Raw genomic sequence first — 12,712 nt, forward strand, 5'->3', positions numbered from 1 at the left:
CCTCCCCCCACCCCCGCTCATGCCCCTTGTGTCTCTCCCCTTCCCCCACCCTCCGCTCATGCCCCATGTCTGTCTTCTGTTCCCCCCGCTCATGCCCCGTGTCTGTCTCCTGTTCTCTCCACACCCCGCTCATGCCCCATGTCTGTGTCCTGTTCCCCCCACCCCCCGCTCATGCCCCATGTCTATCTCCTGTTGCCCCCCACCCTCCCGCTCATGCCCCGTGTCTGTCTCCTGTTCCCCCCACCCGCTCATGCCCCGTGTCTGTCTCCTGTTCCTTCCCCCCACACGCTCATGCCCCGTGTCTCTCTCTTGTTGCCCCCCACCCCCGCTCATGCCCCGTGTTTGTCTCCTGTTCTCCCCACCCCTTGCTCATGCCCTGTGTCTTTTTCCTGTTCCTCCCACCCCCCGCTCATGCCCCGTGTCTGTCTCCTGTTGCCCCCCACTGCCCCGCTCATGCCCCGTGTCTGTCTCCTGTTGCCCCCCATCGCCCCGCTCATGCCCCGTGTCTGTCTCCTGTTGCCCCCCACCGCCCCGCTCATGCCCCATGTCTGTTCTCCCCACCCACCGCTCATGCCCCGTGTCTGTCTCCTGTTCCCCCCACCCCTCGCTCATGCCCCGTGTCTGTCTCCTGTTCCCCCCACCCCTCGCTCATGCCCCGTGTCTGTCTCCTGTTCCCCCCACCCCCCGCTCATGCCCCGTGTCTGTCTCCTGTTGCCCCTCACCCCCCGCTCATGCCCCGTGTCTCTCCTGTTGCCCCACCCCCCGCTCATGCCCCGTGTCTGTCTCCTGTTGCCCCCCACCCCCTGCTCATGCCACGTGTCTGTCTCCTGTTGCCCTCCACCCCCCGCTCCTGACCCGTGTCTGTCTCTGTTGTTCCCCCCACCCCCGCTCATGCCCTGTGTCTGTCTCCTGTTCCCCCCACACGCTCATGCCCCGTGTCTCTCTCTTGTTGCCCCCCACACCCCGCTCATGCCCCGTGTTTGTCTCCTGTTCTCCCCACCCCCTGCTCATGCCCCCTGTCTTTTTCCTGTTCCTCCCACCCCCCGCTCATGCCCCATGTCTGTCTCCTGTTGCCCCCCACCGCCCCGCTCATGCCCCGTGTCTGTTCTCCCCACCCCCCGCTCATGCCCCGTGTCTGTCTCCTGTTCCCCCCACCCCTCGCTCATGCCCCGTGTCTGTCTCCTGTTCCCCCCACCCCCCGCTCATGCCCCGTGTCTGTCTCCTGTTGTCCCTCACCCCCCGCTCATGCCCCGTGTCTCTCCTGTTGCCCCCACCCCCGCTCATGCCCCGTGTCTGTCTCCTGTTGCCCCCCACCCCCCGCTCATGCCCCGTGTCTGTCTCCTGTTGCACCCCACCCCCCGCTCATGCCCCGTGTCTGTCTCCTGTTGCCCCCCACCCCCCGCTCATGCCCCGTGTCTGTCTCCTGTTGCCCTCCACCCCCCGCTCCTGCCCCGTGTCTGTCTCTGTTGTTCCCCCCACCCCCGCTCATGCCCCATGTCTGTCTCCTGTACCCCTCACCCCCCGCTCATGCCCCGTGTCTGTCTCTGTTTTTGCCCACACCCCCCGCTCATGCCCCGTGTCTGTCTCCTGTTCCCCCCACCACCTGCTCATGCCCGGTGTCTCTCTCCTGTTGCCCCCCACCCCCCGCTCATGCCCCGTGTCTGTCTCCGGTTCCCCCCACCCGCTCATGTCCCGTGTCTCTCTCCTGTTGCCCCCCACCCCCCACTCATGCCCCGTGTCTGTCTCCTGCTGCCCCCCACCCCCCTCTCATGCCCTGTGTCTGTCTCCTGTTCTCCCCATGTTACAGGGACGTTATGGTTAAGTTGCACTAATAAAAACCTATGAAATTCAATGAAAAAACTTTGTTAAAGGGACGTTATGGTTAAGTTGCGCTACTAATGTCATCAATGACATTTGTGATGTCATCTTTGATGTCCTGGGTGTTAGTCTTAGCAGTGCACGGTGGTGGCGCGAGTTATGGTTGCTTAGCTTACCATAACTGGAGAATTTCAAGGGTTTTTCGGTTTTACTTGGAACCATAACGTTCCTTTGACAAAGTTTTTTCACTGAATTTCATAGGTTTTTAGTAGCGCAACTTTACCATAAAGTCCCTTTAACAAAGTTTTTTCACTGAATATATATATATATATATATAGCAAAAACACACAAGGAAGTTATAAACTAAATGAATATTTTATCAACTAGCAACATCAAACATACATTTAGAATAATAGGGAAATATAAAGCGGGTCATTACATTGTTATGTCCTTTTCCTATGCACACACAGAGTTAATTCAGTCAGGTAAGTAAAGGTAAGTAAAAGCACTTAGTTAAATTAACTCTGCATTATTAGGTTATAAGTCAGTGCAAGAATGTAAAGAGCAACAATCACAGGTAAGCAATATTGTAGAAACTCTTATAAAGTTTAGGCAGTCTTTTCCCTAACAAGAAAGGAGTTCTTCAGTTCAGGTTTGGAGGGAAACAAGCAATGCCAAAGCTAAGAGGATTAGAAGATTTACTCTAAGGGAACCAGCAATGCCAAAGTCAAAAGGAAAGCAAGAGTTCTGATGAAAATCTTCTTCACACATGGCATGTAATCTTTGGCATGTAACACGGTAATTGGTGTTTGTAAAAGTTCAGGAGCTTAGGAGAAGCCTTCCTGGAGGGGCACAGGCTGTTAGGCCTTGGCGACTGAAATGCAGGGATGTGTTGTATGCAGTGTAGCCCACAAAGAAAGCAGGCTTTGCGCCTCATGTTCTGCCATCTGAAGTCTAAAGATGTGACCAGGTGCCAGCTTTAAATTAAGTCTGTATGATAAGGTGGCGCCACAAAGTACTTGCACTGTTAGGATTGTAAGGAAACATTTTGGAGTTCGATAGTAGTGTCCACTATTTATGTAGCAATGGGTTCTCAGGTAACTGTATCCATTCAGGAGCGAGACAGGAATATTGAGGGCCTATTTGGAGACTGTGTTTGGGTATGAGGGAAATCATTTAATTACTGGGATCTCTTTATTGGAGTCCTCTTTTCAGTGTATTCTCTAGATACTAGCTCGCTGTCCCACCCTGTTTATTCATACATTCACATCCTTGATTCATTTTGCAACCTTCTAGCCATCACCTCTTTTGTTTTATTTTCCAACCTCAACTGCCTCTTTCACTGTTCATGCCCTATATGTCCTCTGTGTTCCTTCTCTCCACTTTCACACCTTCCTCTACAGTGCTTTGAAGCCATCTGAAAGCACTATGCAAAAGCCTACATGCATAGATATGTCTGACACCATGCAACATTAACATTGCTAATGGAGTTCAGATATTTGCAACCATAGGCAAGTGGCATTTCTCCATTACGCTCAAATTTTTTCATCTAGATAGGTGCAGTAATGATACCATACATTCACATGATTTGACATGAAGCACAGGGCAATCAGCGGGCAATGAGCTGAATCCCTACAAAAGAAAATAACAATCTACAAGCCAACAAGTCTCCTCAGATCAAGCAACAAAATCGGCCTGGAACAAAAACCATACCTTAAGAAAAAACTTGGGGGCTCCTTCTCCCACTTAGCTGCAAAAACCTGGAACAACATCCCAAAAGAAATAAGAAATACCAAAGATCACCTACAATTCAGGAAATTACTAAAAACCTGGCTCTTGAACACCACAGACTAAAACTCAAAAAAGCAGAATAACCAAACGGGAAACACAAAGAAAAAATATTACTTAGTTTAGATTGACACCGACAATACCCAGAACCGACAAGAGAAACTCTTACTACAACTAGAGAGAAGATGCCAAGTCGAATAGGACACAAGCGACACCCTTGAGGACAGGAATCACCATCCCTAGCCAACCCTATGCCAATGACCTCACCCGCCCCATAATTGCAACCAACTATCATACTTGCATAGAATTGTGTGAATGTTAGCACTAGCCACACTTGAACTAAGTTATGGACACTGGCACGGGCACTAACCGTAAGGAGTCATGAATGAAAGCGGATGCCGGCCCTAGACATAATTACAAGTGAAAGCTAGGCACTACCGTGCACCGACTGGATGGGGAATGCCCTCTGGGCCTGATTGTAAGGGGAGCACAAACGCCTGCCTGCCCCGCATACAGACAGGTGTCATCTAGGTCGCTGAAGGAGAACCTGCGTGGGGTTATGAATGTGAGTGGATGCCATGTGCGAAAGGGGCTGTGATTATCTGACAGTTGCAGAGGACATAGAGTAGAAGCAGGCAGATTTAGAAAGAGGCTGTTGCAGTAGTCCATCCTGGAGAGAACCAGAGCTCTGGAGACAGTGAGCTTCTGGGGGAAGGAGAGGAAAGAATATCTCCCAGGAGGTGCAGCTGGTAGTGTGACTTCTTAGAGATGTCAGAGATGTGAGGGGAGAAAGATAGTGTGTAGTCGAAGATGACCCCCAGGTTTTTAGCCTTGCAGGTGGGAGCAGGAAGGAGGGCCAAGGGAGACCGGCCAGAGAGCTACAGGAAAGGAGGAAGTATGTGTGCCGATGAGAAGAATCTCAGTCTTACAGGCATTAAGGCAGAGGTTATTGGTGGTACACCACTCCTGGATAGCAGACAGACAGAGTTGAGGTGGGGGGGAGAGGTGGCTGAAGGTATTCTGAAAATGAGCTGAGTGTCATTCGCATAGCACTGAAAGTTGGGGCAGAGAATGGCAATGCGGCGGGCAAGTAATGCCAGGTATTGGTTGAACAGCCAGGGTGAGAGGTTGGACCGCTGGGGGACACCACAGGTAGAGAAAAAGATAGCAGAGAGGAAGGACCCAAGTTGGACCTGGGAGGGTCGGTCAGAGAGGAAGGAAGTCAGCCATGCCAGGGTATGACCAGTGATACCTAGGTTATCACAGAGACACTTTAGCAGGATGGCATGGTTGACAGTGTCAAAGGCAGAAGAGAGATCAAGCAAGATGAGTACACGGGGTGTTAGAGTCAAGGTTGGAGAGCAGGTCTTCACGGTTGTTCAGGAGAGCAGTTTCCGTGCTTCTGGCAGCTCTGAAGCCAGACTGATGTTCATGATGACAACCAACAGATTCAGTGTGGAGATTAAGCTGGGAGATGGCCAGTTTCTCCAGGAGCTTGTCCAGGAAGGGATTGATGGAGATTGGGCAATAGTTGGCCGGGTAGGAGGGATCAGCAGAGGGTTTGTTAAGAGGAGGGTGCACAAGGGAGTGCTTCAGGGGGGATGGGAAGACTCCAGTGGCGAAGGAGTGGTTGCAGAAGTCAGCCAAAGCAGGAGCCACGGTGTCAATGTGGTCCTTGATGGTTTTGGAGGAACAGGGGTGAACCTGTTTTGACGAGACTTTCATAGATCGGACTTGTCTGGAAACCTCATCTGCGGAGAACAGGGGAAAGGCAGAGAAAGAGGGAGGAGGGGTGGCTGCAGAAGGAAGAGCAGGGAGTATAGGGAGGGAGGGGAGAGGAGGAGAGTGAGGACAGGATGTCCTTAGTTTTAGAGATGAAGTGAGAAGCCAGTGCCGTGCAGAGGTCCTGGCAAGGGATAGGAGAGTTAGAGACTGCAGCACGATTGGCCAGTTCCTTGCAGATTTTAAAGTGTTCTGCAGAGTTATTAGATGCCGCCGAGACGCGGGCTTGTATATGAGCTCTCTTCTTGGTGAGGACAGAGAGCCGGTATTTCCTTTGGAGCAGGCGACAGGCCAGTCTGTCAGAGGATGTACAAGAAGCCTGCCATTTCCTCTCAGCCACCCTGCACTTGCTTTTAAGGGTGACATGGTCTGAGTCATACCAGGAGTTGCACTTGGCTTTTGGGCTTCAGGCGAATCCTCATGACAGGGGCAAGGATATCAAGAGTGACAAAGCATTAGCCACTTTTCTTTGACTCTCATTAGATCTCACATTAAAAACACTCATTTTAATTAGCAGTGGGTTATCAAGAGACCTTGTAGGGGAGTTAAGAAGTGTGAGAGTGCCCTTGAACTGTACATCTGAGAATAACTGTCCAAAACTGTCTAATGGTGGTGTCACACTCCCCCTTTTTAGGCCTGTGATGCTTGGGTTGTCTGTGGAGGCATCAAGCAGTGTGTGAACCAAGACAAATGAAACTTATCTACACTGTTCCCCCACCATTAGAACTCTGATATTGGTCTTTGTTCACTCTAAGTCATGTTTTGCACCTGATGGCATATATCTGTTTCTTATTACCGTAACCAGCTACTCCAAAACTGAGAATACGTTCTAAACTCAAGGGTGCATTGTGTTTTTATCCACATAACTCAGATGTTCATTCTAGTGGTGTTTTGAGGTCACTACCATCAATATTTTTCTTTAATATGTTGCATCATTTTATAATGCTGAAATTCTAGTACAGGCTGCAGTGAACAATTTCTTGGATTACATTTAGAAACCATCCTAATCTTACTTTTTCTTTTTTATCTAGTTCAGAAAACCACACCCTGCAATCAGAGAGCCTGTGAGTGGTCACCTTGGTACAACGTCTACACCCCAAGCAAACAGTCCGATGATGGAGACTTTGAGACCTATGAGAACATAAGGGCTCAGGGATATGCTGTGTGTGAGGCTCCCAGTGATGTCAGCTGCAGGTCTGTGAGGTTCTCCTACATTCCATTTCCCCAACTGCCGAATACTGCAACATGCAGTGTCGCCTACGGACTCAAGTGCTACAACAGAGACAATGAACCGAACGGGTGTCTGGATTATGAGATTAGAGTGCTGTGCTGCCCATGTGAGCAGGGAGGATTAACCTCCACTACATCTGCTACAAGAACTTCTCCCATCACCATTCCAACAGCGCTGCCAAAATCAACCATTACCGTCCAAACCAGCCCAAGACTAACATCTCGAACAACAACCTCCACCACCACTGTCCCAGGTAAATACTGTCTTTTATGCATATATATGTAGCAACACATACAATTCAGAAAACTGACACTTGGAAGTAGGGTTAATATTTGCATCCGTGGGCCAGCAATACTTACAGATAATGCTCCTATGGTTTTAACTCTCGATAGAGAAAAGTAAGTATACTATGAACAAGAAGAGGTAGTGAGCAGGTCATGGCTTTTGACTGTAGGATGCACATATGACAGCATAGTCCTTATCTTTTGATTGGTGTCAACATAACCAGGTTACTGAAGCATGTATATGTTAGGTACGTGTTTCTAAAGTCCAATTGGTATTGGGCTCTACAAGAGCTATCCCTTGGTTTTTGGGCCTCAACCTTTAATATAGGTACTACCCAAGGTTGTTAGAGTGGCAGAGCACCCAGGCTTATCTTAGTAGGATGAATGTGAGCTGTAAACCAGTACACAAAAATCAGAACACACATACACCCAAAGAAACACTTACACACTTGTAGTTATATCAAAAATAGTGATATATTCTCTCTCTCTCTCTCTCTCTCTCTCTCTCTCTCTCTCTCTCTCTCTCTCTCTCTCTCTCTATATATATATATATATATATATATATATATATTGGCGACTGAAATGCAGGGATATGTTGTATATATATATATATATACACGCACAAGGAAGTTATAAACTAAAGGAATATTTTATCAACTAGCAACATCAATCATACATTTAGAATAAGAAGGAAATATAAAGCAGGTCATTACATTGGTATGTCCTTTTCCTATGCACACACAGAGTGAATTCAGTCAGGTAAGTAAAAGCACTTAGTTAAATTAACGCTGCATTATTAGGTTATAAATCCGTGCAAGAATGTAAAGAGCAACAATCACAGGTAAGCAATATTGTAGAAACTCTTATGCAGTCTTTTCCCTAACAAGAAAGGAGTTCTTCAGTTCAGGTTTCGAGGGAAGCAAGCAATGCCAAAGCTAAGAGGATTAGAAGATTTACTCTAAAGGAACCAGCAATGCCAAAGTCAAAAGGAAAGCAATAGTTCTAATGAAAATCTTCTTAGCACAGGCATGTAACATGTTAGTTGGTGTTAAAAGTTCAGGAGCTTAGGAGAAGCCTTCCTGGAGGGGCGCAGGCTGTTAGGCCTTGGCGACTGAAATGCAGGGATGTGTTGTATGCAGTGTAGCCCACAAAGAAAGCAGGCTTTGCGTCTCATGTTCTGCCATCTGAAGTCTAAAGATGTGACCAGGTGCCAGCTTTAAATTAAGTCTGTATGATAAGGTGGCGCCACAAAGTACTTGCACTGTTAGGATTGTAAGGAAACATTTTGGAGTTCGATAGTAGTGTACACTATTTATGTAGCAATGGGTTCTCAGGTAACTGTATCCATTCAGGAGCGAGACAGGAATATTGAGGGCCTATTTGGAGACTGTGTTTGGGTATGAGGGAAATCATTTAATTACTGGGATCTCTTTATTGGAGTCCTCTTTTCAGTGTATTCTCTAGATACTAGCTCGCTGTCCCACCCTGTTTATTCATACATTCACATCCTTGATTCATTTTGCAACCTTCTAGCCATCACCTCTTTTGTTTTATTTTCCAACCTCAACTGCCTCTTTCACTGTTCGTGCCCTATATGTCCCCTGTGTTCCTTCTCTCCACTTTCACACCTTCTTCTACAGTGCTTTGAAGCCATCTGAATGCACTATGCAAAAGCCTACATGCATAGATATGTCTGACACCATGCAACATTAACATTGCTAATGGAGTTCAGATATTTGCAACCATAGGCAAGTGGCATTTCTCCATTACGCTCAAATTTTTTCATCTAGATAGGTGCAGTAATGATACCATACATTCACATGATTTGACATGAAGCACAGGGCAATCAGCGGGCAATGAGCTGAATCCCTACAAAAGAAAATAACAATCTACAAGCCAACAAGTCTCCTCAGATCAAGCAACAAAATCGGCCTGGAACAAAAACCATACCTTAAGAAAAAACTTGGGGGCTCCTTCTCCCACTTAGCTGCAAAAACCTGGAACAACATCCCAAAAGAAATAAGAAATACCAAAGATCACCTACAATTCAGGAAATTACTAAAAACCTGGCTCTTGAACACCACAGACTAAAACTCAAAAAAGCAGAATAACCAAACGGGAAACACAAAGAAAAAATATTACTTAGTTTAGATTGACACCGACAATACCCAGAACCGACAAGAGAAACTCTTACTACAACTAGAGAGAAGATGCCAAGTCGAATAGGACACAAGCGACACCCTTGAGGACAGGAATCACCATCCCTAGCCAACCCTATGCCAACGACCTCACCCGCCCCATAATTGCAACCAACTATCATACTTGCATAGAATTGTGTGAATGTTAGCACTAGCCACACTTGAACTAAGTTATGGACACTGGCACGGGCACTAACCGTAAGGAGTCATGAATGAAAGCGGATGCCGGCCCTAGACATAATTACAAGTGAAAGCTAGGCACTACCGTGCACCGACTGGATGGGGAATGCCCTCTGGGCCTGATTGTAAGGGGAGCACAAACGCCTGCCTGCCCCGCATACAGACAGGTGTCATCTAGGTCGCTGAAGGAGAACCTGCGTGGGGTTATGAATGTGAGTGGATGCCATGTGCGAAAGGGGCTGTGATTATCTGACAGTTGCAGAGGGCATAGAGTAGAAGCAGGCAGATTTAGAAAGAGGCTGTTGCAGTAGTCCATCCTGGAGAGAACCAGAGCTCTGGAGACAGTGAGCTTCTGGGGGAAGGAGAGGAAAGAATATCTCCCAGGAGGTGCAGCTGGTAGTGTGACTTCTTAGAGATGTCAGAGATGTGAGGGGAGAAAGATAGTGTGTAGTCGAAGATGACCCCCAGGTTTTTAGCCTTGCAGGTGGGAGCAGGAAGGAGGGCCAAGGGAGACCGGCCAGAGAGCTACAGGAAAGGAGGAAGTATGTGTGCCGATGAGAAGAATCTCAGTCTTACAGGCATTAAGGCAGAGGTTATTGGTGGTACACCACTCCTGTATAGCAGAGAGAGAGTGAGAGTTGAGGTGTGGGGGAGAGGTGGCTGAAGGTATTCTGAAAATGAGCTGAGTGTCATTCGCATAGCACTGAAAGTTGGGGCAGAGAATGGCAATGCGGCGGGCAAGTAATGCCAGGTATTGGTTGAACAGCCAGGGTGAGAGGTTGGACCGCTGGGGGACACCACAGGTAGAGAAAAAGATAGCAGAGAGGAAGGACCCAAGTTGGACCTGGGAGGGTCGGTCAGAGAGGAAGGAAGTCAGCCATGCCAGGGTATGACCAGTGATACCTAGGTTATCACAGAGACACTTTAGCAGGATGGCATGGTTGACAGTGTCAAAGGCAGAAGAGAGATCAAGCAAGATGAGTACACGGGGTGTTAGAGTCAAGGTTGGAGAGCAGGTCTTCACGGATGTTCAGGAGAGCAGTTTCCGTGCTTCTGGCAGCTCTGAAGCCAGACTGATGTTCATGATGACAACCAACAGATTCAGTGTGGAGATTAAGCTGGGAGATGGCCAGTTTCTCCAGGAGCTTGTCCAGGAAGGGATTGATGGAGATTGGGCAATAGTTGGCCGGGTAGGAGGGATCAGCAGAGGGTTTGTTAAGAAGAGGGTGCACAAGGGAGTGCTTCAGGGGGGATGGGAAGACTCCAGTGGCGAAGGAGTGGTTGCAGAAGTCAGCCAAAGCAGGAGCCACGGTGTCAATGTGGTCCTTGATGGTTTTGGAGGAACAGGGGTGAACCTGTTTTGACGAGACTTTCATAGATCAGACTTGTCTGGAAACCTCATCTGCGGAGAACAGGGGAAAGGCAGAGAAAGAGGGAGGAGGGGTGGCTGCAGAAGGAAGAGCAGGGAGTATAGGGAGGGAGGGGAGAGGAGGAGAGTGAGGACAGGATGTCCTTAGTTTTAGAGATGAAGTGAGAAGCCAGTGCCGTGCAGAGGTCCTGGCAAGGGATAGGAGAGTTAGAGACTGCAGCACGATTGGCCAGTTCCTTGCAGATTTTAAAGTGTTCTGCAGAGTTATTAGATGCCGCCGAGACGCGGGCTTGTATATGAGCTCTCTTCTTGGTGAGGAAAGAGAGCCGGTATTTCCTTTGGAGCAGGCGACAGGCCAGTCTGTCAGAGGATGTACAAGAAGCCTGCCATTTCCTCTCAGCCACCCTGCACTTGCTTTTAAGGGTGACATGGTCTGAGTCATACCAGGAGTTGCACTTGGCTTTTGGGCTTCAGGTGAATCCTCATGACAGGGGCAAGGATATCAAGAGTGACAAAGCATTAGCCACTTTTCTTTGACTCTCATTAGATCTCACATTAAAAACACTCATTTTAATTAGCAGTGGGTTATCAAGAGACCTTGAAGGGGAGTTAAGAAGTGTGAGAGTGCCCTTGAACTGTACATCTGAGAATAACTGTCCAAAACTGTCTAATGGTGGTGTCACACTCCCCCTTTTTAGGCCTGTGATGCTTGGGTTGTCTGTGGAGGCATCAAGCAGTGTGTGAACCAAGACAAATGAAACTTATCTACACTGTTCCCCCACCATTAGAACTCTGATATTGGTCTTTGTTCACTCTAAGTCATGTTTTGCACCTGATGGCATATATCTGTTTCTTATTACCGTAACCAGCTACTCCAAAACTGAGAATACGTTCTAAACTCAAGGGTGCATTGTGTTTTTATCCACATAACTCAGATGTTCATTCTAGTGGTGTTTTGAGGTCACTACCATCAATATTTTTCTTTAATATGTTGCATCATTTTATAATGCTGAAATTCTAGTACAGGCTGCAGTGAACAATTTCTTGGATTACATTTAGAAACCATCCTAATCTTACTTTTTCTTTTTTATCTAGTTCAGAAAACCACACCTTGCAATCAGAGAGCCTGTGAGTGGTCACCTTGGTACAACGTCTACACCCCAAGCAAACAGTCCGATGATGGAGACTTTGAGACCTATGAGAACATAAGGGCTCAGGGATATGCTGTGTGTGAGGCTCCCAGTGATGTCAGCTGCAGGTCTGTGAGGTTCTCCTACATTCCATTTCCCCAACTGCCGAATACTGCAACATGCAGTGTCGCCTACGGACTCAAGTGCTACAACAGAGACAATGAACCGAACGGGTGTCTGGATTATGAGATTAGAGTGCTGTGCTGCCCATGTGAGCAGGGAGGATTAACCTCCACTACATCTGCTACAAGAACTTCTCCCATCACCATTCCAACAGCGCTGCCAAAATCAACCATTACCGTCCAAACCAGCCCAAGACTAACAGCTCGAACAACAACCTCCACCACCACTGTCCCAGGTAAATACTGTCTTTTATGCATATATATGTAGCAACACATACAATTCAGAAAACTGACACTTGGAAGTAGGGTTAATATTTGCATCCGTGGGCCAGCAATACTTACAGATAATGCTCCTATGGTTTTAACTCTCGATAGAGAAAAGTAAGTATACTATGAACAAGAAGAGGTAGTGAGCAGGTCATGGCTTTTGACTGTAGGATGCACATATGACAGCATAGTCCTTATCTTTTGATTGGTGTCAACATAACCAGGTTACTGAAGCATGTATATGTTAGGTACGTGTTTCTAAAGTCCAATTGGTATTGGGCTCTACAAGAGCTATCCCTTGGTTTTTGGGCCTCAACCTTTAATATAGGTACTACCCAAGGTTGTTAGAGTGGCAGAGCACCCAGGCTTATCTTAGTAGGATGAATGTGAGCTGTAAACCAGTACACAAAAATCAGAACACACATACACCCAAAGAAACACTTACACACTTGTAGTTATATCAAAAATAGTGATATATTCTCT

At 47.7% G+C, this 12,712-nt stretch overlaps 1 protein-coding gene across 1 annotated transcript in view; it reads left to right on the top strand.

Annotated features, from left to right (window-relative positions):
• LOC138505065 (streptococcal hemagglutinin-like) overlaps positions 1–12,712 on the top strand; it is a 125,276-nt gene that overhangs the window by 47,154 nt on the left and 65,410 nt on the right. Inside the window, exons 8-9 of the mRNA XM_069625389.1 lie at positions 6,420–6,872; positions 11,746–12,198. Coding sequence (XP_069481490.1) covers positions 6,420–6,872; positions 11,746–12,198 — 906 coding nt within the window. The remainder of the gene's footprint in view (positions 1–6,419; positions 6,873–11,745; positions 12,199–12,712) is intronic.

The sequence above is a fragment of the Ambystoma mexicanum genome, chromosome 11 (genome assembly GCF_040938575.1).
Source record: "Ambystoma mexicanum isolate Mex_15411 chromosome 11, UKY_AmexF1_1, whole genome shotgun sequence".
Taxonomy (NCBI): domain Eukaryota; kingdom Metazoa; phylum Chordata; class Amphibia; order Caudata; family Ambystomatidae; genus Ambystoma; species Ambystoma mexicanum.